At 47.0% G+C, this 26,603-nt stretch overlaps 1 protein-coding gene and 1 long non-coding RNA gene across 3 annotated transcripts in view; one reads left to right on the forward strand and one right to left on the reverse strand.

The window, feature by feature from the left end:
* The window catches only part of LOC144096967 (uncharacterized), a 90,431-nt gene extending 65,909 nt beyond the window's left edge, over positions 1–24,522 (reverse strand). The window contains exon 1 of the long non-coding RNA XR_013306878.1: positions 24,441–24,522. This is a non-coding gene — a long non-coding RNA (uncharacterized LOC144096967). The remainder of the gene's footprint in view (positions 1–24,440) is intronic.
* LOC144098586 (zinc metalloproteinase nas-27-like) lies at positions 568–22,387 on the forward strand. Of its 2 annotated transcripts, none has more exons than XM_077631349.1 (12): positions 568–825; positions 9,438–9,529; positions 10,721–10,828; positions 10,953–11,127; positions 11,864–11,981; positions 14,159–14,231; positions 15,418–15,636; positions 16,291–16,435; positions 17,306–17,434; positions 18,398–18,483; positions 20,304–20,428; positions 21,635–22,387. In XM_077631349.1, the coding sequence occupies exons 2-12, from the start codon at positions 9,458–9,460 to the stop codon at positions 21,759–21,761; spliced, it is 1,377 nt and encodes a 458-aa protein (XP_077487475.1). In that variant the 5' UTR covers positions 568–825; positions 9,438–9,457; the 3' UTR covers positions 21,762–22,387. The 2 variants fall into 2 exon arrangements, with proteins under 2 accessions (XP_077487475.1, XP_077487476.1); XM_077631350.1 differs by having other exon boundaries at positions 707–825; positions 9,367–9,529; positions 21,635–21,792.
* Positions 24,523–26,603: the final 2,081 nt, after the last annotated feature.

Here is a 26,603-nt window from a genome sequence, read left to right on the forward strand (position 1 = left end):
ACAGTCCAGTCATTGTGGCGTGAGCACTCCTTCTCTTGTTCCTTGTCTTTTGAGACTGTTTTTTTTTTTTCAGGTTACTATGAACCAACTGGCCCGCATTTCAACCCTTCGTTTCATCATCGCACTCCTTTCACTCCCTCCCTTTTACGCACTTTTCCTCACCGCACAGTGCAGGTGTCCACAGAGCGTGGGACAATTACTGCGTCTGTCTTCCTCGCAACTTGATTCAGACATTGTGCGCAAAAATCGTCACAACGAAGCGCAACTGGGGCAGACTGTACTCGGAACATACCCTCTAAGAATGGCGGCGACACCGACCGAAAGGAACTCCCTCCAAGCATCGAAAAACGGGCCAGCCTCTGCTCTTTAATCCTGACCGATCTGCGAGCACATTCGCCAGACGAATGACGTAGGGGAATGCTGTACGTAAGTCTAGGCCAGCGCCGGCGAGCCTATTTTCGGCACAACCGGCCGCGGTTCACAACCAGCTCGCGAGTGGCGATATCATGCTGATACGGCGGCAGCGGGCGGCCGTCGATATACACGCAAGCATGTCGAGCCAGCAGCGAGGCGAACTAGGTGACGTCATCATTGGCAAAGCGACGTTGAAGCGAAGCGTCGACACCCTTTGGGAGCGTTCTTGGCATCCGGTGAACGTGACGTCGTGGGATCAGTTCCTCGTGCGCGGAGGATATGCCGAGCATTGCGCGCTTCCGCTCAACAGCCGCCGACTGCCTTGCAAGCCGTACGCTTTTGACATAACGAACAGCGGCGGTTTGACAGACGTCTGACCTAGAGAGAAGACATATCTGAGAACGCCGGAAGGTAAGCCGAATGTTTTCAAAGTTTAATACAACCTCCTGTCTCGTTACTTTTCATCTTCGTGGAAGGACATTTGCAATTTTCAAGCGCTATGAGCTCTTCTCAGAGTTTAAAAACACCGCTCGACGAATGCCACAGCGCATGCTTAGATTTGTAGCAAGGCTTGAGCCATGATTGGAAGCTAGGGTGCGCTGGTATTGGTCGCTCTTTCGATCGCATCCAATCTTTTTCTCGTTCAGTTTGCTGTGCCGCACTCAGAAACGCCTGTTCGCGTAAAGAATGGATGCTCACGACAACAAAACCTGAAGCGCTTTGCCATTCGCTGAATTGTCCCATCACACTGAGCGGCTTATTTATGCACTTGCATTACATTAAGATATCACGGTTTAGCGAGCGCCAAAAAAAGTATATGCCGGTTCGACTTTCTTTTATTGGCCCTGATGTTACCGGCTTGTCTCAGGCAAAGGCTTCACGGTGCATGAACTTAAGCCAATCGGCGTATGGCTGGCTGTCTTCATTGATTAATTTTACGTGGCAAAGCAACCCATCGAACAACGCGGCACGCCGATATATGGTAGAGTGGCTCCGGATTGAGTTCAACCGTCTATGGGTTTTTTTCCGCGCTCCCAAATTTTCACTACCTGGGTATTGTTGCATTTGCTGCATTCTTAACGCGAACGCCAGAATTGGGGCCAGAACCTTATGCTCAACTAAAAGAATAAAATGAGAAAGAGAGCAAAGGAAACATACAACGCGCACAAAAAAAAAGTTACTCAACTGGATGTCGCGAACAAAAATAATCTTCTTCCTCGTGACGCATACCTGCAAATGCAGCCTATAGAGTGTGTTCCACTCGTGTGTTCCAGCACCTCACTATTCAAAGTGGAAGAAGCCTGTTTTCACTCAATCTAACAATTGAATTAACATTCGGCAAATACTAGTCTTTTCCCAGTACTGCTTCAAAAATATATTGTCCGCGAGGTTTTCTTTTGTTCAACTGATTTCCGTCTTTTCTTATTGCCTCCGGGTGGTGCGGATCTGTTCGCGAAAGGTTAAGATCGTTGGTCTCTATTATAGAGATGCTTGCGAACACTCACGGTGACATGCACGCCTAATCTGCCACAAGCTTCGCCGTCACTAAAAAGCGCGCGGCCGAGAACCCTATCAGGTCTTGACTCACACGAGAGCGGCCCGCGAGTGCCGCTATCGCCACCAAAGAAGAGTTCCCCGTTCGAGGGCACAAGTCCGCTTTGTAAAGAGCTCGCTTCTGCCCGCTTGTCATCAACCTTACGTTGCACTGTTGTAAACAGGGCTGAGAGGAAGTCGTATATGAAACGAAGTTGTTTGCACGCTGCCCTATCTGCCGTGGTTATAAAGTTTCTCATAGGGGTGCGCAATATTTCAAACAATTTCGATTACAGAATTAAATATTTCATTATTCGAACGAATCGAATAGTCTACGTTCAAAATTACACCAAACGAACCGAATATGTCGTCAAACTTTCGAATACTTTTCGAACAATTTTCACGAAGTTCGAATAAGGCCAGCCGTATTTTTCTTCCACGGCAACACCCAAAAGAGGGACGACATACACGCCGCGTACCGTTCTGCCGCGATCGGTATGTGCGGGATGTAGCGTCGCTGGATGAACTGTACGGAGGGTTCAGCGCAGCGGTGCGGTCCATTCGCGTGGTGGTCTTCATTATCCTCATACATACCCGCTCTACATACATACCCGCTATTTATGTCTTTATACCTCTTGTGTTAAATAAGCTTCATATATATCTCACCCATCTCATGCACCGAGATGTGGTGTTAGTATATTACCTCCATTATCAGCAGAAAAAGGTACCTTTCCTCTGCGCCTAACATGACAATGATAAACTTAACACCGACTTCGAGTTGCGACCAGAGGTGGGCATTTGACCTCAAAAATCTGGACCTCGCCTCAACCTCAAAAAGAACTTGCTGACCTCACTCAACCTCAACCTCATCAGTTGAGGCTGAGGTCTCCTTATACGCCCTCACCTCACTTTTCCTGAGGCCACTGCTGACCTCACTCAACCTCACCTCAACCTCAAATTGTGAGGTTGAGGTCGGCTGCTCGACCTCAGAAAACAAACGAAAAACAAAACAAAAAGCGATTAAGAAGTTTTTCAGTTAAAAACAATTCTGAGAACCTTGTGAGACAGGAAAGCCAAAATGAAGATGATATTATTTAATAAGGTGTGTACAGACACTATTGATGTGCACGCAATAGGAGAAGCTTATAATCTGGGATGAACCCCCTGAGAGTATATGGCCTGCGGGCATGGGCGTCCCATACACGGTTACCACCAGTACATCGGTGAGTACTTTATATGTGTCAATATTTGGCAACCTGCTTCGTGTATACTTGTTCGTATTGGAAGCATCTCGCTCATTCACGCACGAACCGGCAATTGACAAACACAGCCCTTCTACACCATCTACCAGAAATTGGGAGGAGGGGGGAAGTATTCACGACACTTTTTTCAGTCCTGAGAATAGTTACCGAATATAAAGAAACTGGTCGTCGATGTACTTTCCAATGCGACGGTTATGCAGACGCATATCAGTATATTTCGATTTTACAGCTCTATCCGGCATAGCGAGAATGCTCTTTTCAGTCCTCTGTATGTTGCCTTCGAAAACACTTAACAAGCTGCGACTGTAGTACACCAACAGAGGCACGTTGTATTTATCTGTGTAGAAGCGTGCGGCTCCTTTTATTAATGCGAAAGCATTAGATGGCTCACTTTCAAGGTCATATCTGCAAAAAAGTGCCCACAAGAAACGGCATCATGTGACGTCACGAGCCGACGAGTCACGCGACGAAGATGAAGTCGGTTAATTAATTAATGCTAATTATTATAATTCGGCAACGCTAATACTAATTAGTAAAATTAGTGACGGCATCTTGTGAATGTGACGTCATACCAAGTCACGTGACAGCGATGTAATATGACATCACACCTACTCACGTGACAACGATGTAATTTCTCTTCATACCAGGTCCCCATCCACCCCCTTCCACCCCCATTTCAAGATCCATTTGGATCCCACATTACTACACATGCGCGCATGAAGCATTACAGTGTCCACAACCAGGTCACATTAATGACATTCGAATTGTCCAGCAGGCAAACGCGCCAGTTCTCATATATGACATACTGCAAACATCATGCAACGACGCATGTCTGACTCTCGAGATGATCCTAACAGTGTATCCTATGAGCCCGGGGAAGTATGATATACCGCTACCAAAAAAATACCGCCTAAGTACCCATACGCCTCACAAGAATTCTGGGTACCATTTCGCCAACCAGTCTGCGACAAGCTGCTTTAAGTCAATCACTTGTTTTCCTTCAAAATTGATCTAACCAATGGTATGCCAGCATCTTCGACGTTTTTCACCCACGAGCACCGCGCGAGCATTCTGCAAAGCCGTTCATGATGAACGATGGGCCTCTGCAAATTAGTTAAAGGAAAGATAACGTGTAGTGCCTGGTCGTCTGCAAGGCAGGCCGCCAACCTAACTGATCCCATACATAGAAAAGAAAAAAAATTGGCGGTGGTTTAGCTCTGGTTAAACCTGGAGTGACGCGATAGCTACAGCTGGCTGAATGGAACTTGGTCACTTGACCAACCACGTGACGAACCACGTGATCAGCCACGGGGCCGCGCCGCCGGCAGATGCTCCGTACCACGCGACCAATCACGTGGCGGCGCAGCCACAGGGTGGCGCGCATCACGCTGAAGGCTCGAAATGCTACCGTAATGTAGCTATCACTACAAAAAAAAAAGAGAATGATTAGAAACATACAAACAAAAATCGCACACTAAAAACAGAAGCGAACAACAGTGTGCCCCATTAAACGTCATAATAGAAGGTTCGAAACTACGACTCAGCAGCACCGCGCGAGCATGTATTCAGTTCCATTCACACATCTTCATTAAAAAAAAGGAAAAGGAATCAGCTACCACATCCCCATACATTCATTATAGTTTTGCATTTTTTCGCCACTGCAACGCCGCTATGCCGGTAGGTTCACTTCGTGCTGCGGTGTTTCGGCCTAATAAGTGAATTTCCGAGAAGGAACAAGGAACCGGAGACCATAAGAGAGGTTAGTCGGAAGGATAAAAAAGTTTAATTATATTTGCATCTGCTTGTATTACGGAACGGGAATATACAGAATTGGTGTGAGATTCGAAAGGGGGAGTCACCCATCAAGCGCTTCGACGGTGTTGTACAGGTTTTTCTGGCTTCGTGCTGTTTTAATCAAATCAGCAGGTGTCCTTGTTAGGAACCGCCTGAATCAAATTCTCTCGCCTGTGCCGACTACTCCAGTTTCTGTTAAGTCAGCTTGTAATGTACAGCAGGATCCCGTTCATTCGACTGCAGGGGAAGAGCCATGACGTCAGCTCCGGCAACGAGCATGAACACGAAGCAGTCTTGCTTGGGGCTATCCCCGCTGCGACGAATTTATTGCGTGCTTGTTGGACTGAACTTATTTATTTGCGGAATCAAGCAAAGCTACCGCGGGTCAACGTTAGTTACGTGCTTTGCGCGCTACCGGGAGTTCGAGCCGACCGGCAGGCAGCTACGGGAGCTACGCCAGCGGGGCAAGGGGGAGGGAGAGTGGCGTGCTGTGACAGTAACACTACTTCCGGGAAGACCAGAGGGGTGCGCCTTCCTGTAGGCTTGGACTGAACGGACATTACGGCGCGGCACCGGAAGCTAAGAGGAAACTGTGGCATCCGGTTGTCCAAACAGGGGAAACCGAACACCAAGCGTCATCATTTCATGAACACTGCGGTGATGCACTGCAACTCCGCTTCGGAAGCGGCACTCGTCGGGGTAAGACGTGGCAACTGCAAAAAGTCCCGGCCTCAAAACTTCTACAATGACGACCTCACTCAACCTCAAACTTACGCGTGAATTTAAGGTCTGATTTGCTGACCTCACTCACAAAATTTCGAGCCGTCGCCGACCTCACCTCAACCTCACCTCACAGCGTGAGGTTGAGGTCATTTTGAGGTTGAGGTCGAAACCTCATGAGGTTGTCCACCTCTGGTTGCGACCAACCAAATGGAGATCAGCGCTGCGTCTTTTAAGATACAACTATAACTGCGAAACGAGCGCTCCGCTGCTTCTCACGATTGCTCATTCAATATTCGTACAAGTAGCGAATATTCGTAAAGATATTAGATTCTCTCACTATTCGATTAGGCTTTTAGCTAAACTATCTGTATTTTGATTCGGTAGGAAAGCTACACTATTCGTATTCAAATCGTTTTGGAGAAAATACTATTCGCACACCCCTAGTTTCTCAATATTGCCAAGAGGGGGAGTTAGTGTCACTGTCAACGCGAGCCAGACATGCACCAAGGGAATGACGGGAATACTGGGTTTTTTATTTTGCTTCGGAATCGGCAGCTGCGCCGCTAGCCTCTCATGTTCAACATTCTGGGACAAAAATTTTGAATATTGAAAATTTGTAAGATACTGTTACGGAAATATTGAAGGTCCATTCTTGTAATGCGTAACAAAATCTTTCTTTTAACGTGTTTCCATCTATCCTGTCGAGCAGTTAAGACTGCCATAGAAATTCAATGGGGATCACTTTTGACGACAGCAAAAACGTTTAAATAGCAAAAAAAAATGCTAGAATGCCGTTGGTTGGTATGTGGATATATTGACTGTTAAACTGAAGTCCTACATTATATGAACAAAAAATGCATTCATAAATTGTTTCTCGCTCAAAAACGCCTTTGTCCCGAATTGCATTGCTAGATATGTCTGCGCACAGATGAAAGTATTTTAATAATGCATTTTTCACTTTATTAAATTTAACGCAAGGGTTAGGCTTGTATGGAAACCTTCACAGCATTTCTTTTAGGTTTGCCGCGGAAAGAGTCGTGTTGTTACCGCTGAATCCGCGTCTCATGTCCAGAAATAGCAAAGCTAAATACGAAAACTCATCTCTGTCATCCTGCGCGCTTCTCCATGGTGGATGAAGTGCAGCGCCATCTGCTTTCTCTCGAGGTAATATTGAGAAACTATTTTTGCATGCGTCCCTACCCGCATTGGTAGCTGAACGACCGTAGCGTTCGGTTTCTTAACACAAGTCCTGGGTGGAATTTCAGCCGCGGCGGCCGTGTTTCGATGGAGGTGGAATGCGAAGACGTCGGCGTGCTGTGCGGTGTCAGTGCACGTTAAAGAACCCAAAGGGGTCGAAATTAATTCGGAGCTCTCCACTAAGGCACCTCTTTCCCTCCGTCTCCTACCACACCTTCCTTCATTCCTTCACGGCGTGATTAGAGTGTCCACTCTGATAGAAAAAAAAGTGCGCATTTTCTTTTCTATACAATCTTTGCATTTGATGTCCTGCCACGCCCCCAGAGAAAAAAATGGCTGGGGTTCAGCGTGGCTTAAAAAGAGTTATACGATCGAAATCTCTGTTAAGCATGGTGCCCACTGTCTCAAATCAAATGTCAAGGTCAAGGATCATGGTCACGTACCTAATGGTCATAGTCATATGATCACGCCGTGACCTTGTGAAGCATTTAAGGTCATCGCCGATGTGGTGCCCACTGTCTCAAATCAAATGTCAAAGACCGAGGTCAGGTACCAAATGGTCGTAGTCGTGTGATCACGTGACGAAACTACCATAGCTTGGGCCATTCCACCACTCAGTTGAGTTCGGCTTCACCTTGCGAGGCATTGAAGGTCATTGTCACATAGAAATCGGAAGTTGTGCCCCGAGTAGTAGAGCTCGCTCTAAAAAGCGAATGCACATCACACATCGCACGCCTTGACAAAAGTGACGCCTGCGGTCCTTACGCGAACCTCTGTCGGCTGTCATGCATTATTTAATAGTTAACGAATTTTTGCACGCCAGAGACGAGGGAGAGGTTGTGCAGCACGCCGTTACAAATGATTTCGATGTAGTTTTGACCTGACGGGGTTCTTTAGTGTGCACCGATTATCTCAGTACGAGGGTGTTCTGGTAAGCAGTAATAGAGCTTGACGACCACAAGCTGCGCACAGTCTATGAGACGCTCCTGGTAAATGGCTATTCACTAATTTCCTAGTTTAGACCCCATGGAGTTGTTTAGCTCGCGCCGACATCGCACAGCACACGGCCGCCTTCTGCATTTCTCCTACATCGAAATGCGACCGCCCCCGGGCGGGTAGGCAACGTTTCAGGGTAGGCTGCTGGGAAAAATTATATACGCCACGAGAGGACGCAATAAGGGCGCATGTCTGGGTAAACACACTATCTGCGCCTGTTCATTCGACATCTGACAATCCACGAGCGAGAAATTGTGCAAGTTCCGGTGGAGACTTCCGGGCGATTGCCCGGAGTCGGCAAGCATCAGAGAAGCGAACATATAGCATGAGGTTCCTCTTTCACTGGGAAGCCTACTCAAGTTAATAATAATAATAATAATATTAATAATTGGTTTTGGGGGAAAGGAAATGGCGCAGTATCTGTCTCATATATCGTTGGACACCTGAACCGCGCCGTTGCCCTGTTTTTGCATTTGTCAGCGGTTGGAATCAGCTAGGCGAGCATCGCGCGTTACTAGGGTGTTCCTTCGGTAGCTAGTTCTTATCACAATGGGTTCTAGCAGGCTGAAAGCTTTCAAACAAGGATCTTGCAAGCTTATAACTACGCCTCCACAAAGCAGTTCCTTCAGAAGAGCTATCTTCAGTAGAGAACGAAAGAGCGAGCAATAACACTGGCTACAAGAAAACTGCAGCAAAATTTTGAAACAACCCTGGCATTTAGACCTCCACTGGAGTCATCAGTGACCGCAATCGACGTTTCTTCTTTTTTTATTTTTTTTTTCCTGGTAAGAAAGAGAAATGAGGATCGAACTGTACTTTGTTTCCAAATCCAATTTACCATTATGAACAACACGTTGTCTTTTGGGAGGATAAACATTCAAGTGAATGAGGCGGGGCGTTGTCGAGCGATACTTTCCCGAGCATCGTGTATAACAGATGACAGAACAACTGCAATGGCTCATTCATAACCTGGCACGATGTGTGTTGGGATTTCAACATAACTCGAGCTGATACAAAACTCAGTCGTACTCAATACTGTACTTGAGGAACGACATGTCCGCACCTTAATCCTCATGGGCGATCCGTGCCGGAAATCAGAGTTTATACAACAAAAAAATTGGCGCAGTGAGGAAAGAGCGTAAATGGTTAGACAACAATGGATGCGTTTCGCGAAAAACGGAACAAGAAAGGTGTGAATCTATCTCGATCCATCAGTTCACGAGATGGATAAAGCTATCGCCTTGACAGTTGCGGTTCGCCTGTACAAGTCCGGCAGTACATTCCATTTAGATTACGGCAGACGGAGACCTTATCGACCCCTGCTCCTTAAAAGGAGTTTGACACAGCGTGATTCAGTGGGGGCCCTGTATATATATAGATGGAGCTTGTTTGATGTTACGTTGAGAGACAGGGGCACTCGCCCACTTCATGCTGAACTCGCTTTTAGACTTCTCTGTGCAGTGCCTGCGTTTTGTTAACCACCTAAAGCGCCAACTAAGTGCCGCCGTTCCTTTCAAGAACCTCGACGCAGTCAGAAGATGGCGCTTGCTGTCACGTTTGCTGCTACCTTGGTCTTCAGCTTTGTTTCAAGCGGATTTACTCAAGAAAACGTGAGTCAGAGCTCTGGCAATGCACGTCGTCGTCGCGTTAGCCTTTTTTTCTTCTTCTTGAATGTAGAGATTGATGCATTGTTAGATAAAAATAAGGACCTCATCGCTTATCACAGTCTCCTTGACGGTCTTGGATGCACATTAATGCGAGACGTATAGGTTGGCCAAAAATGTGAACTTTGTTGAACTCTTCGTGAACTTTGTTGTGTCAATGGCCAGCTTAATTAGTACATTGTTTTGCCAACATTTTATAGTTACAATTTTGTATGCAATGTTTAGAACGCCCGATAAATATAATTCTGATTGTTTGGAGAAAACTTCATCTCCTTCAATAAACAGCCTAATATTCATACCTTCAATGTCAGAAATAGCTACGTATCTCGCAGTTGTTTCTCGCACAGTACACTTTGTCGTTACACATACTAAAAATGTTTGTCTAATTTTTTCATGAAATATACTGCCTACACAACTTTTACAATCTGCCCCGTGATAACATACCGACTGCTCGCAGAATGGAGCACGAGTAGACCAAGAGAAAGCGGCTTTCAGATATTTCGTGACCAGGCCACAAGTTTATATCTTGCCTGTGGCGGCATAATTTATCAATCGCCGCTCTTTATGCATCTTTATCCCGATTGCGCTGCTAACATGTTGGCCTACGCTGGCTTAAGGTCAATAGTGCCGTTTTTTTTTTTCATTCCTTACGTGACCTAAGCACGCCTTACACGTCGCAGTCATCATTAGGGTGATGAAACCGAAATTCCATGAAAGAAAAAATAAATTAAAAATTATTTAGCGGTCATAGGCGAATAATACATGCATTCGAATGTCATATGAATCATTACAAAGAAGAAAACATGCAACTAAAATTAAGTGTCGGTAGTCCTTTAACCATGCAAAGGCAGGCGTCGAGCTTTTGTCTTGTGAAAACGGCAAAACAGCGTCGCGAAACTGACGTAAACTATTTTTCTACGCAAATGAAGCTCTGATTTCCTTGAAAAAAATTAGTTGCAAGCAGGCCTTAATACATTATAATGACCAAAAACTTCACTTTTTTGAAACGAAGTGCACAGTACTAAATACTTTTCTATTGTTAAACAAAAAACAAAAATTTTCTATTGAAGAAGCATGCATCCGAACTTGCTATATATTATATGGAGTCGGGGGCAGGCATAACCTTAAGACTTGCAGTTCACAGATGTCTGGAACGCTACTGACGACGCTACGAACAACACCGCGGTGCGAGAACAGCCCGAGATCACAATCTTCCGTATCGACAACAGAACTGACAAGGAAAGGGTAAGAAAACCAGCATGTCGATCTGAATGATTTGATGTTGCATTGCCTCTATCTGAAGACACAATTTAGCTCCGCTGAACGCTCTCTTGTCGTGCGTGACTCTTCTTGTCTCGCCTGGCCACAGTTTTTAGAGGCATCCAGAAACGCGAGGAAGCTGTGGAACCGTGACTACAGGTACCAGCGGGACATTCGAATCACCAAGGCACAACTGGCTCACATCTACGGAGTGGACAAGACGAAGGATGAAACGTCCTACGTTTGGCCCGATGCGAAGGTGCCGTTCTCCATTGGGAGGAAAGGTAACATTTAATCTTCTTTAACGCCGCTGAGCCTGAGAAGGCAAGGTGCTGGATGAAGTGGATTTTTCCCAAGAGTAGGCACACCTCGAATAAGAGTATCAGGCCGGTTGTCACCTGCTTCATGGCGCCAGCTATTTCGTTGCCCTGGCGCTGTGCGTGTGTGTGTGTGTGTGGGGGGGGGGGGATGTTCGACGCGCAGAGTTCGCCCAGCTCCTGCGCACCATTTCAGGAAACGCTGGGCCCTGTGCTGTCATATCCTTCACTGACAGCTCTCAAGCAGAGAGCCTTGAAACACGTGGACCTCCGCGCCTTCGATACCCGATAAACTTAAGCTGAGTGAAAGCGTGATAAGACACTCTGTAGATAAGATAATATGATAAGGCACTGTGTAGACGCTGGCCGTGGGTCAGAACGCCGCTGGCGCGTCAAAAGACCAGGCAAGCTTTCCGGTCGTCACTATAGCGGCGTTTACATGACGGGGTTGAGTTGAGGAGTTGAGTTGAAAACCGGTTACTGGGTCCATGTAAACGCCGCAGAGTCGAGTACGGGAGTCGAGGAAGCGAGTCCAGTAAACTCGGCTTTCCGGTGAATTCGCCCTGGTCCAAGGTTACCAGAGTCAACGCTAGGCCTGGTCTGCGAAAGAAACATCTTAAGATAGTTTTGTAAATACCTGAAATAATAGCAGTGTTAATTAAATAACCAATACTAAACGCTTATTAATTTTGTTTTGTTTCAGTGCTCGCCTTTGCGCAAGAAATCCGCGACGCCATGCGGCAGTGGGAAGATCAAACATGCGTCCGTTTCGTCGAGGATGACAAGAACTCGGATCACGTTCGCTTCGTGCAGTCTCGGTGGTGAGTGTTTGGGAAATAACAACGCAAGCGACAGTGGCGGCGGCGAGGGATCAATAAATGAAAGGCGCAGGAATGACCGACTTCGTGCCTGAATGGTTTTTAATAACGGGGGCTGTCAAATTTTGCGAAGACAAATCACAATGCGCGCGGTTTTCGGCAAATCGAATAGTTGAGCTCCTGACCGACGAAACAAGACATCGCTGCATGATGTATCGCATTTCTGATTGCATTAAGAGATGGATATTTGTAAGTAATGTCCGTTATAGAAAACTGGAGAATGCAGAACTAAAAGCTCCGACTGCTAGACTTTCGGGTTGAGGGCCCTCAAGCTGCTTGCTTCTTCCTTTAACCTCAAACTCCACCGTTACTTGTTAACGGAAACAAAGTACAATTAAATATACAACTCATCTTCCAGTAGGCGCGAAAAGTCCTCTCAAAGCTTTTTTTTTATCTTTAGCTTAGGTGGAATACATCCTTCTGTACTAATTACAAAGCTTAACTAAACAAAAGCGAGTTCACATTGGCGCATATTTGCATTTGGAGTAAGCGTTCGCTAAGCACAAAACGCACCACATGTTTGTTTCAGGGAAAATTATACAATTTTGTTACAGAATTGTACGAAATTATGGAAATATTTCGGTACAGCTCATGAACTAGCCTTCTTCAAGCATGACTGGATAAGACGGCTTGTGTGCCCTTATTCAGAATTCCGTAATCTCGAGTCACCTGTTATTTGGCATCAGTTAAGAGAAACGTTAACTAAGCGAGCAAAGTAAACGGACGTCCGATAAAATAAAGGGAAAATGGGCTGAGCCTATGGAAATCCCAGGGAATCTCGCAGTGGCAGAAGCTTATGATCATAAGTTTTACATTCAGCTCCGTAAGCACGACTTCAGTCAAAGTAAAGAGTCCGGAACCAGAAAGAGGGAAAAAAAACATCCCCTTGACGATGAGCTGCTTCAAAAAGCTGACAAAGTCTTGCCTCTTCTATTATCATTGCGATATCATCACCCTCATCAACCTGACTACGCCCACTGCAGAGAAAAGGCCCCTCCCGTATCTCCCCAATTAATACGGTCCTGTGCCAGCTGCGGCCACCTTATCCCTGCAAATATCCCGATCTCACCCGCACACCTATCTTTCTGCCACCCCCTGTTAAGCTTGCTTTCTCTAAGAATCCAGTCCATTACGCTTAACTGTCATCGGTTATATTGCTTTCGCATTACATGCCCTGCCCATGTTCATCTGTTCTTGATTTCGACAAGGCGCTGTGACATAACCAATGGAAGGTGGCGGCAGTGGAGTAGCCGGAAGTTTCAAAAAACGTGTTTGGAAAGGGACGGGGAGGCGGCTGGGTGGGACAGTTAGCCTCGCCCTTCGCTTGTCCTCTCTTTGACTGTACATTTTAGAAAGCGCATAGTTTGAAGGAGCAATTTGTGAGAGACAGGGATAAACTTTATACTAACGACTTTGAGTGCCGAGCACTATAGTCTTCATGCTCCACGCCTTGTTCGCTCTGACGTCTAACGCCTCCAGGAAACTGTCATGAGCACTGCACTACTCAAGTAACACTTGTTGCTCGTCTAGTCGGTGCATAGTTCTATCTACAAACGTTAGCGCAAAATACGAGACATTCACAAGAATGTCTCGTATTTTGCGCTAAGGTTTGTACGTAGAACTGCACAACTAACAGCACTCGTTCGCTGGCTATTGAGGCATTATGGCATGGGCCATTTCTTTTTTGCCTTATTTCACTTGCGTTGTAGTTCTTGCCTTAATGTTGATGTACTTAGTTTTGTTTTTGCTGCCATGTGCTTTTTTTAATTTTTTGCTTCTTTTGTGCAACTTGCGTGCATTTTTATCATATCAGCTTATGCGTCGCTCTGCCACCTGCAAACGGGGCCTTTGTCAAGCCTTTTTAGGCTTTTTGCTTGCCGCTCCTGTACATCACACGTGTCCAGTGGACGTTGATGCTGAAATAAATTCGACTTTGAAAAAAATTTACGTGAGATTTCCTCGGTCGGAGAAAGGAAAGCAACCTAAGGAACGAATGCGCAGGCGTGGTTGCTTTCTTAGTCGTAGCACCTTCCCAGCAGGTCGCCCTACTTTTTCATATTCTCTATATTTCGACAAAAAATGATGAATAACGCTGTCCCGTCATTTCACCATTTCTTCAGGGCTTATTCATACCTCGGAAGACAAGGAGGGCTGCAGAAGATCGGAATACCCAGCGTCTTTTTTCCTGACACGGTGAGTTTAAAAGTTCTAAGCAGTGCATGCACAGTTATGGACGAAAGTTCGCAAGATACGGACTCAAGATAAAAAGTTATTTCTGCGTGACCAGGCAATACAAATTGATGAACAGGTTATAATCACGAGGATACATGCGTGCTCCGTCTGCTTAAAATCATAACACCTGACCAGCTAGCGATCCGACGCAAAACATTAATTTTTTTTCAAAAACGATTACTGTCCACGACTGTACAGGCGCATTCAGTCTAGCCTGCAACGCACAAGCAGCGACCAGGCGGTACAGTGTTCCTGGCATTTCCAGAGAGCAAGATATCGAGCTCATAAGTAATAGGAGAGGGTATAGTCATCAGTGTTCCAGCCTCTTTAGTGCTGCAGGTTTGAATCCTATATAGATGTTCTCTGGTTGAAGGTCGCATTGAGCTCAAATCCAGACTTTGAAGGAATAGAACTTAATACGTCCCTGGCCGGTGTTGTTTCGCCTCCCAAGCCTCCCCTAACGTTGCTAACGTCGAGAAAGCGAGCGGAACAGCTCATTTGAGTCGGTACAGCCTGATAACGTTGGAAGTGCATCCTGCGATAAATCACAGGCCTGTCGACAGCTTTGTTGTCCAGTGGTGTCCGGTGCGACTCTACTCACGACGAAGGTTTTACACGTGCATCTAATGCCGTCCTAGAGCAAGTGTCGTGTTTTCTGTTGGCGCATCTTTTATGTGCGAAAAACGTTTGTCATGTATTTCGTCATTTACTATGCGTTATCTTGTAGAAGGTGGTCTGTGCGACGCTACCGTATACCATCAAACAGTCGTACTTCCCTGAAGGCTTACTTCCAATTAAATATACCGCGCGCGGGCCTTCAAAATTCTTTTTGTTCCGTTTTTGCACTGGTAGCCTCGTTCCATTTTACTAATGACATTAGAGTGTACAATAAATTACAATTCTGTTTCTTCAAGTACTCATGTTTGAACGTAAAGAATCACTTTTTAAATGCATTAGCGCACGTTACGAGGGCAGTATATGTTGTTTTACAAGTAGGTGGTCTTAGCAATATCCAGATTTTCGGTTAAACGAAGAGGTGAAATTTATATCTCCAGGTATGACACAGCATATCAGTTATATTCAGCTGCGCCACAATCAAAGACTGGTTACTTTTAATAATGACCTAATACGAATCATTCCTGCGCAGCATTACGCTCACCTCATTGGTCACACCCTCGGCTTACGTCACACGCACGCCGAGAGCAACCGGGACACGCTCTACCACGTGGCCTGGGACTCCGTACCGGAGCGGTACCGGTACAACTTCGACCAAGAAAGCCCCGCCTACGGACCGCGTTCGTGGATCGCGGCCCCGGAGTTCGAGTACGGGTTCGACTGGAGCTCCGTCATGGCTGACGAGAGCGAGGTTCGTAAGAGAAAGAGAGAGTTAACAGTTCAACAAGAAAAGGCAATGATTTCAACCACATGACTTCGTTTGTATAGTTAGCCTGTGGACAACCCTGTTTGATCCTGCCATTTTATTTTTTGCCCTGTCCACGCGCACTGTGTCTGGCACTTTCATACCTGTTGTGCATACTCAGACTTCTGCTTAACTGAGCACTGTGCTCTGCCGTAAATGTTAATAGTTTCAGAACCGCTTTAGGCACACTATGTTTATTCATTTTCTATGATTACCGAGGTTAACAGTGTGGTACGAACGCTAGGTTGTAAGGCAGGACTCGCTTAGCACTGGGTTCCTACACTGTACATGACACAGTCTTCGTCGTGGCGACAAAGAAATAGAGATTGGATTTGTTTCAACGGCCTGTGTCAGCGTCCGCGTTCATCACGGCAAGAGTTTATGGCTTTCCCCCACGACAGTGGGCAAGTGGTGAAGCCCGAGGGCACTCCAGGAGGTCGGTCTGCCCATGTGGGGCAGTCCTTGTCGCTGCCGCTGGTGGCGCGGCATTCGCATGCTGTACCGGCAGCGTATTGTACGCAAATAGGTGGCCTATGTATAAACGCCCAGCGGCGCAACAAATCCCTAGATTTTATTTAGATTTTATTGTGCTCCGTGCAGAGCGTAGATGGTGACGTGGACTTTATGCTGCAAGACCGACGGGTGGTGTATCCGACGGACCCTTTCTACCTGTACAGAACAGCGACCACGGAACATCCCTCTTTCTTTGAATACAAGAAAGTCAACCAGCTCTACAGGTGCAATGGTACGAGCCTCTGGCTGTTTCCCGCTTCTTCGTCTTCGCGGTCGTTATTATTATTATTGCAGCTCATAATCGGTCTTATAAAGCTGTTTCTGTAACATGAATTTGTTCCCTAAAACAAAACAAGAACTCAGATACGGCTTTACGTCAGCTTGTTTGAAGTGATCGCGACTCTGCTCTTGAGAGGTGCCACCGGTATACGAACGCCTGGCTAGGGAAGTATTGAGTTTACTTCGTCTACTTCACATGTACGCGTACCCTTTGGGCGCCGACTATGTCACACTCGCTATTTTACTGCACATCCGTCAGCTACGTGTTTGATACAAACAGCATTGAAGAAAGTATTTACGCAGTAGTGTAAGGCATCTAGTGAAGCTTACAAGAGCATCATCTTTTGAGTACTGCATGATTAATTCACTTCTAATGCCTCTCATAAATCCATACTGAATGAAAACAATTCCTGGTTGACAAAAATAATTGCCCCCTATTAGTCCACTCTTCCTATATGATTTATTATGGCGCCGCTAAGAGAAAATGGTACTCTAGAGTCACTCAGCAATCAGCACTAACACTGTAGCAAGTTTTGTTTAACCGTTTTTTTTTTCAGCAATGTCCTTTGTTTTGAGTGTTCTGTTTTCTCAGTTTCAAGTCAAGTATCGTTTGTAGGCGACGGTTCCGTCAAGTCTTTTTTGCTTGTGTTTCTGTTGTTTTGCGCTACGTCCCCCAGTACTCAGCACCAATTATACCAGCACAAAGTTTGCTTGTTTTTAGTAATGTGCCTGTTAGCTATGCTGTTTTAAACGCGCCAGTTCCACTATGCCGCGGCAGAAATGGCCGTTTGTCCCTTTGTCTCACGCGCATGCGTACTCGCAGAACGGTGCCCCAACGTGAGCGTCAGCCGGTGCATGCATGGCGGCTACCTGGGACCCCAATGCGACTGCGTGTGCCCACCGGGGACAGTGGGAGACCACTGCGAGCACAGGGTGATTGCTACCAAAAACAGTGAGTCCACGTCCTATCTGCTTCCGAACGTCGGTGGCAGTGGAATATAGTGGGGTGGATGTTAATATGAAGCTGCCAGCAGGAACGATATGGGCACTTCCCCATTGCCATCCTTGCGATTAAAATATGGAGTGACGTCGTTGAGGATCGGAGAGCTGCAAACTACTATCTAACACGAATACGCCTATATTGGAGTGAAAAAGGAATAAGCTTATTCCCTCTTTGCACCTTTTTGTTCAGAGTATAAGAAACACGACATGAACGTCTTAAAGCCAGGTTATGTTGAGAATGAGGATGATTGTGGTTAAGGTGAGGGTTGTGGCGAAGAGTTTAATTATTAATGAAATGGTTTGGTTTATGAGGGTTTAATGTCCCAAAACGACCCAGGCTATGAGGGACGCCGTACTGAAGGGCTCCGGAAATTTCGACCACCTGGGGTTCTTTAACGTGCACTGACATCGCACAGTACACGGGCCTCAAGAATTATTAATGAAATGATTAGCGCGAATGTGCCTCACGCGCAAGAAGAAAAAAAAAAGGGGGGGGGGGACGAGTGAGGAAAGCTATGACTCACTGTACAGATCTAAAGGTAAATAAACTAAGAGGTAAATAAACTAAGGTAAATAAGGCAAATAAATTAAATGGGTTTCGCACGGCTGTCGGAGCAGGCGGCACATACGGTCACTTCGCGCTGTCCGGTTTACGGGTCCGAAGCAAATGCATAAAGCGATGCTCGTGTGTTGTGAACAGTTATAATGATGTAAAGTCGATACGGCGAATAACAGGATGTCACACATCTTCGGCTGTGGGAATAATATGCTTTGCTAAGCCGATTTAGCTATGTTACCAAAGTCATTTTTTTTTTCTAGTGCGCGTTGAGCAACGGCATTTACGACAGCCGATCGACACACGCGGCGTGGTATAGTGACAGTCTAAATTAAGTGGGTTCCGGTATCTTTTCAGGTATCTGCGGCGGAGTGGTTCTAAAAAACAAGACCATCAACTTCGTGTCGGTACCATCGGCCTACCATTGCACCTGGTGGATCAGGGTAAAAAAAAAAACATTCCAGTCGTTCTTGCCCTCTGCATTTCAAATGCACTCCCTTAGCCCGACATCGATGTTGCCGCTGACGGCTTTTGTCCATTTTCTTGGGCCAGTTTATTTTAACTGAGAATTTCTGCTTCTTCGTCGCCCGTTCTGAGGCCCTGTATTGACATGCACTGCTGTAAAGATGATGTTCCGGGCAGACTTTTGGTCACGGAAGGATCCCAGCTAAACTCTTCTAGACGCAAGCTGTCGCAATCAAAAGAGGTTCAGCCTTTGTCAAAAACGTCCAGCCGATAAGGTTTTCTTCGTAGCTACACAGTGTGGCTCGTTATACGTGGCCAGCGTTTCAGATCTCTCGAGGGAGAGGAGATCTCTTGTCCTGTACTCTCTGGGAGGAGACTCGGGGCTTGCAGCGGTACTGTCGAAGCATGGCATAGAAGAAAGCCCCATGTTCCATGTATTTTTGACAAAGTCTGTACCTTTCTCCATTCAGTGTGCTTGTAAATTGACAGCAGGTTATACGGGTAGCTCAGAACGATATCCCATTCGCATTTCAACAGGTGGGTGTTGAAATGGGTCTTCTGGCACTTGGAAATAGAGGAGACAGACAGCGAGTAGAAACGGGACACAGCGAGACAACAAGAGTCAGCATTCCACCCGCTTGTTGTATCGGCGTAGTCCAGTTTCGGCGCTGTACGTACCCAACGATTAATAATAATAATAATAATTGGTTTTGGGGGGAAAGGAAATGGCGCAGTATCTGTCTCATTTATCGTTGGACACCTGAACCGCGCCGTAAGGGAAGGGATAAAGGAGAGAGTGAAAGAAGAAAGAGGGAGGTGCCGTAGTGGAGGGCTCCGGAATAATTTCGACCACCTGGGGATCTTTAACGTGCACTGACATCACGCTGCACACGGGCGCCTCAGCGTTTTTCCTCCATAAAAACGCAGCCGCCGCAGTCGGGTTCGAACCCGGGAACTCCGGATCAGTAGTCGAGCGCCCTAACCACTGAGCCACCGCGGCGGGCCCCAACGATTCTTGACAAAAGCACTTTTCAACGGGAAATAGTTTACGAACGCAATTTTTTTTTTCGTGTATTGTAACATGTCACAGTGACAATCAATATATCCGCTGATCTCATCGGCAGGCGTGCATTTTATTTTTTATTTTGCTATTAACGTTCTTGCTACCGTGATAAACATTCCCCATTGATTTTTTTATGGCAGTCTTAACTACTCGACGATAGCGATGGGAAAGCTTTAAAATAAATATTTTGCTAAGCATCGGAAGAATAGACTGTTACCTTTTTTTTTGGGAGGGGGGTAACGTACCAAAGCGACTCAGGCTATGAGAGACGCTGTAGTGGAGGGCTCCTGAAATTTGGACCACCTGGGGTTCTTTAACGTGAACTGACATCGCACAGTACACGGGCCTTTTGAATTTCGCCGCCATCGAAATTCGACCGGCGTGGCCGGGATTGAACCCGCGACTTCTCGGTCAGCAGCCGAACGCCATAACCATTGAGCCACCGCGGCGGCTCAAATGTTACCTTCAATATTTCCATAACAGCCCCTTACAATTTTCGAAAATTTAACAGTTTTGTCCGAGAATGTTTGGCGTTTCGCTTGCTGAAACAAAGTCCGCAGACTGCTCTGTTGTCTTTCCGCATGCAAGATGAGCTTTCGTAGCCGAACAACCGATGCAGTTCGTTCCTATTATACGAGCCGGCTGCTCTCATACAGATACGAAGCTGAGTTTCGTTCGCATGCAGGCATCCTCAGGGAACTAACTCTGCACTGTTTTGCACGCATCCGACCACAGGCGCCGCAGGGACACCGAGTGAGCGTCACCTTCGGCGACTTCTCCGCCGACAACTCCACTCACAGCGTGGGCAGCTGTGACCTCTACTTCGAACTGAGAAGCCACGACCTGTACAAGGGCGACAGGTGAGCGTAGCGAAGAACACTGGTCGAAGTTCGCAAGACTATACGCTTGCGCAGATATTGGAACGAAAACTGTAACGTCGCTAGGCCACACTCGGCCAGTGTTGCATCGCGCACCACGATGTGTAGTCGTTTTTGGTCGCCGCCTGCGACGCAGCCTCTGCCGCAACGTAGAGGGAATCGAGAGAGTGGCGGTTCTGTACGCGTGGCCTCCGCGATCAGCTCCGGCAGCGCGCTTGATCGCGGAGGCCACGCTGTGTACGTGTAATGTGGTGCGGCGTGTAGTATGGTGCAGCGTGTAGAGTACTGTTGGTACTGTGGTGTGCCCCGCCGAGGCGGCTCAGTGGACGCTCGGCCTCTGAGCCCGAGCCCAGCACACCACCAAACCATACGTTTAGTGGTCCTGGATATGTTATGCTTTGCGGTGCGACGCGGCGGGATGAGAGCTGCGTGGAGCGATGTACAGTTCTAACAGAAGAGAGTAAGCTGTCTCGTAGAACGCACCCTTCACAAAAGGGTATTAGTGTTCAGAGTGTGTCTTGCATGTATATTCACATCATTCCGACAGAGCTGAGAGGGGGCTTAACAAGCTTGTGAAGACAAATTGTGAGAGCCGTTAATGTCTGCTCTTCTACATAGAAAGTAGTGGGCACAAATGCAGTCCATACTGCATACATCTTTACATCTTTATTTCCAGAAGACAACTGGATGGTCTCTTGGGCTAAAAGCTACACAAAAGCTTGACGAGGCCCAAGAGACCATTACAAGGCAGCAGCGTAAAGAATAGAAACATAATAGATGAATAGTACATAGGTAGACATGGAGGCCACGTGCCCCACTGATTAAAACTGCCTAATAAGTAATATGTATTCACATATATGTGACCGTCGGGGCCTTCTAATTGTATGTCGTTTTAGATTATGACTAAAAGATATTGCCAACTTCACATTCTTGTCGCTTTTTAGAAAGCTTTCAAGTTAGTGACGTTCCTTTCCCTCAGAGAATTGAAAAGTGCAGTTTGAAGCCTCTCAGGTTTTATTCAGCATTGGCTTTCGTGCTTAGTTAATCAGCAGTTTCCTAAAGGGCCTTCTTCAAAAGGAGATCGCTTCTATAGACAGTTATTGGCTATTGTATATAGAAGATGTTTTATAGCGTAGACAAACTATCCATTTCCTCATGTTTCATTATTGTTTTCATCCTTTTTGGCAGATACTGCTGGTACGAGCTACCGTTGGACATGCCGCTCTATGCAGAGGGAAAAGACTTCCTTGTAGACTACTTCGGTTCCAAGGACGCAAACTTCAATTTCACTCTCACAGCGACGATGTTCACGTGAACAAGACATGCGCCACTGAGTGTTCAAAGGACTTCGGGACTTCAAAGAGCTGTTCCTTCTGAAATGTCGTCAAGTCAGAGGGGTGGTGTAGCCGTTGGGTATATGCCTGTGACGCGCCTCTTGTCAAAAATACTGTGGGAAGCAATGTCCTCTCCTCTCTCAGCCATCCAGAACGCAGAGAGGTGATAAGGTATCCGACCACATGCGGCTGTATAACTGCTAGTGGCACGTCAAATGGCGAGAGAAACTTCATGAGAGAACTTTTATTTAGCCTGCTGAGACTAGCGGATGTACGCCATGAGGACCCGTTTGTGTTATGTTTTGCTCTCAGAAAAGCTGTTTGTTTCTACGTTCATTTGTTTCTGTACTTACCGACGGAAAAGTAATTTCGCCAAATGTTCGTTTGCTTGTTTGTTTGTCACTGTGTGTCCGTTTGTCTGCGTGTTTGTCGACGGAAAAAGCTATTTCGCCAAGTAAAGATGAGCTGTACAGACTACTCACACCAGGTGAAAGCGATGAAGCCCGTGTCGCATTGTTATGTTGTTATTTTAGAAAAAGTCGTTTTTGTTTGTTTGTTTTCCTGTGCGAGAACGATTGCGCCAAATAAAACCAAAGTGTACAGATTACTTGAGCAGATAACTCATGGAAGCTACATCGCGCACATATATAGGAGATCCTATACAGTTATTTAGGCCAATGACTAAATATCTTCAGTATAGTGCGTTAGCTTGAACAATTCGTGCAAGATGCAACTAAAAGCAGGGTTGAACGCAAAAGTTGATGAACTCTTAAATCTCCTTTGTACGAAGAATTGACATTACAGCTGTACGTATTACACCCCATTGGAGAATGTTCATTCACAGGACAGTATAGGTCTTGTGGCCGTCACGCCTCAAGAACATTCTAACGCGCTCGGAATAATGCACCCGAGAGTGTTCGGTAACGTTATTTGCGGCCGTTATACAACTTTCCGAGCATATCGAGTGCTGTGCAGTTACATTTGCCTTACTGCAGCATTCCGTGAGGGCGCATGTATACATTTATAAAGTGCGTATTTGAGCAATTTTTCTGGTATTGTTGCTATTCGCTTTGAGAGCATGAATGCAGGCGCAAGGAATTGAAAAATTGGAAAGGAAGCGGCTGGCCCATCGCCACCAGAAGGGGCTATAGCACCTGTTGCTAGAGAAAGGGGAGAAATAATATAGGAGAAATAGAAGAACCAGCCAACCAGCAGCGGCCTTTCTTGCCAAAAACTTAGTGGGGTTTAACTCTTGTAAACCTTGTTATACAGAGCGAAAGCTCTTTTCCCTTGCTTCGCAAGTCTAGCTTCTCGTTGCTCCTCGGCTCCAGCAGCTAGTTTAGCTAGCGTCCTCTGCAGTACACCTGCATGGATGATCGAACGCAGCTTGACGGCGACGCCGCATATAGTTGACACACTGTGTCCGGCGCGCGCCTCATCAGTAGCGAAACTGAAGGAGAAACCGCCGACGTAGCAACTATTACAGTGTCTCCTAGTCACGTGGTATCACAACGGCGAAGCCAGTTAGCGCGCGCAGCTGCGCCTCTCTCAGCCTGCCCTCTCCTAATCACGTGGTATCACAGAGGTAGAGCCGGCGAGTGCGCACAGGTGCGCCTCTGTTAAGCCTGTTTCACATGGTGCGACGGGAACGAAAAATTACGGCCCGGTCGCACTGTCGTTGCGACGGTAATCGCAGCCGCCGTTTCACATGACAACGATGAATTCAGTCGGTGCCGTCGGCACCAGCGCCCTAGCGTCGGTGTGGCCTTTCAGTGGCCGAAAATTCTTCGGCTGCAATAAATGTCAAACATCGTGGCAGGCGTTGATTTCTTAATCATGGGTAATAATATTGAGCTGTGATGTATTCTTAAGCTCAATAAAACGTTTTCGAGATTTTCCTGTCATGTCGCTCAACTCCTATTGGCTGACTACTGTGGCCATCGCTGCGACCGCACCGACGCTGCGACAATGCGACCAACTTGTTGAAAGTCTGTCGCAGTGGCCCTGCGACGAGAACGACGCGCATTTATGTCGCACAGCGGCAGAAATCGCACTGCGCTGCGGCAACAATCGCATCATGTGAAACGGCCTTTAGAGAGACATGTTTTGCCTGCGCTTCGGGGCCTCAAGGTCAAACGCGCATCAAGATTGACCTTGGGCGACATGTAGTCATAGAGCTCTCGCTCGAAAAATTTCTTCGGGCTGGTTCTTGCTTCTGTATTCCAGGGGTAGTATCCAGGCAACAGTTTCCATTCACAAATGAGGCGCATGCTCTGCAGTTTAGCGGCGCTTTGTTAAATCTTTTTTTTTTCATAATTACTATTGATGCCCTCAAGTCTGAAGGCATTGCCTTCTATGAAACGGGGTTCGCGAGCCATGGTCTCGGCCGACGGGTGACCCAACCACAGTCAGCATAAAAGGCACAGATTTATTCCGGACCGAACCAGCGCTTTCGACGGGGCACAACCGCGAACGTAGCGGCGAAGAGCATTCGGTCTAAGCTCTCGAGAGCGCAGCGCTCGGACTACAACAAAACGGGCGCTAAGGCCTGAGGGCGACAAAACAAACACACTAAGGGCGCGAATGGGACGAAGTGGCACAGTTAAAGGGGGGCTCGAAGCGGCGTAAGAAACCAGGCTGCTCGCGTAACAGCCACTCACGCCAAACAGCTATTCCATCTTCGGAGACGATGCTTCCATCTTCCTGGTAAGGCACCGCCCCGTTGTCCGTGCACATCGCAAGAGCTCGTGCGGGTCGCCGAAAGCATGACTGCTCCCCAGCAGTGCCCTCTCGGCAACCCCTCCCGACGCGCCGCTTTCGCCGCCCTTATCAAATCATCGCACAGCAGTTCTGTCATGCGCAGTTACGCCGCAGCCATGCGCACCCTGATGACTAGAAGACAGCGCGCGCATCTTAAATGGATAAATAGAGGCCGTAGAGACCCACAAGGAAAGAAATGTTACGATACGGTAGGCACTTAAGGTCATTACATGGTAAAGGCATTTGACCCAAATGCCTTTACCCGGAAGGCATTTTACCTATAGGCCTGTACCCTGGCCCTGAGTGAAGGCCTTTTACACTGTTTTTTGGGTGATGGAGTCCCAAACCCCTCTGTGCGAATTAACACAACTCTATTACAACCCTTTGCACCGTGTCCATTCACAGGACATTCCTGCCAGGCGTACACACCTGGCGCCTACGCGCTCTGCTGCTCGAATTTCTTTTGATCGCGCTTTTACCTGGGTGGTAAAAAAACAGAGTCGCCCTAGAATGCATCACGGGCGACTCTAGCGTCTTTTTCCTTCCGCCGAAGTAACCTCCGAAGTATCTCAGCCGCGTCACACGCGAGCAGAGATGCGGCGAGCACACTCAACTTCGACTGGAGGACTCAGTTCGTCACAAGGAAAGCATCTACGTTTTTGATGTAAAGAGAAGATTTTGTGGCATAGTGTTACCAGTGTTGGTGGACGTCAAAAAAAAAAACATACGAACCATGTAACTAGTAAAGTGATTAAATAAATTCTAATACATAACTTTTTATCTATTACCGATAGGCGCCTGACTGCGATTAGAGATTTGTAGCCGGCCGCTAGTAATAGCCGTATCAGTATTTAGAATTTCGAAAACGGGATTACCTCGCCGCTGTTGCTCAACTAATTTGGGCCATTTCACATTCGAAAACCGCGCGCCTCCGGGAGGGAGCAAAGCGCCGTCAACGAAATCTCCATGACGCATGTGTACGTATACCACGAGACAATCTCAGCGATAAAGGAGCGCAAAGAGAACAAAATCGAGCAGGCCACCGTGCGAGCTTCAAATGGCCGGACTTTGAAAAACGCGTTCGTCAGATCCACCAGTCATACTAGGGCAAAAAAATTGCCGGTCTATTCGATGTACCGATCTGGAGGATGTTGAATCAGACGGCCGGAAGGGAGCGCTGGTCAGGCCACTGCTACTGCTTGAGCGGCCGGGCCAGTGCTGAGCACAGTGCCTCCCACAGAAAACAAAAGGGGTTATGGGACTTCCATATTTATCTGTTTTACTTTTCAACATTCCTGTGCGCTAAGCGACCAGAGCCAGCGTACTATGGCACTGCATGCCTGCACTGCGGTGACGGGACGCAAGCCACCCAAGACCATATATTATGGAAATGCGCTAGCAAAACCCCTCCGACGACACTCTTGCCAACTCTCTCGGCGGAGGAATGGGACAATCTCTTGGCCAGTTCAAGAAAAACAACGCAACTGGCCCTCATCACGCGAGCTCAAGAGGTCGCCCTCGACTGGAGGCCACCCTGGACTCTCCCCAGCCCCAACTAATCCCTTCCATTTTGTGGCAATATAGTTGCAACCACCACCGCCACCACAGCTACAGTTTCAAACTCGCGCGCACTTGTTGGAGGTCGCTCTTGATGGCAGCGCCACCACAATTCGTCACGTCTTCGACATTTGTTTCTTTTTTCCTGTTGTGAGCTCAGCCGGCTATATATAATTGGTTCTGGCTCAGTAAACATGTTTCATACGACATACAAATTCTTGCGAAAAATTTTGTGATACAGCCATTCGAGTGGCGTGAGACTGGCCACTAGTGACACATGGCACTTGGGAAGTGGGTTGTTTTGTGAGTTCTCTGATCACGTCGCCACTTACGAATCTACAAGGTGCACTTAGCATAGAAGCGCATTTTTGAGGTGCGCCTCGGATTCCCGTCAACCTTTTGACGAGTGCTAATAAATGTTATTTCTCTCTCTCTCTCTTTCTCTTAGAAGTCAGTACGTCACCGCTTTTTTTTTTTTCTCATCTGTCACGTGGCCAAAACTTCCT

The sequence above is a fragment of the Amblyomma americanum genome, chromosome 7, assembly GCF_052857255.1.
Source record: "Amblyomma americanum isolate KBUSLIRL-KWMA chromosome 7, ASM5285725v1, whole genome shotgun sequence".
In the NCBI taxonomy this organism is placed as follows: Eukaryota; Metazoa; Arthropoda; class Arachnida; order Ixodida; family Ixodidae; genus Amblyomma; species Amblyomma americanum.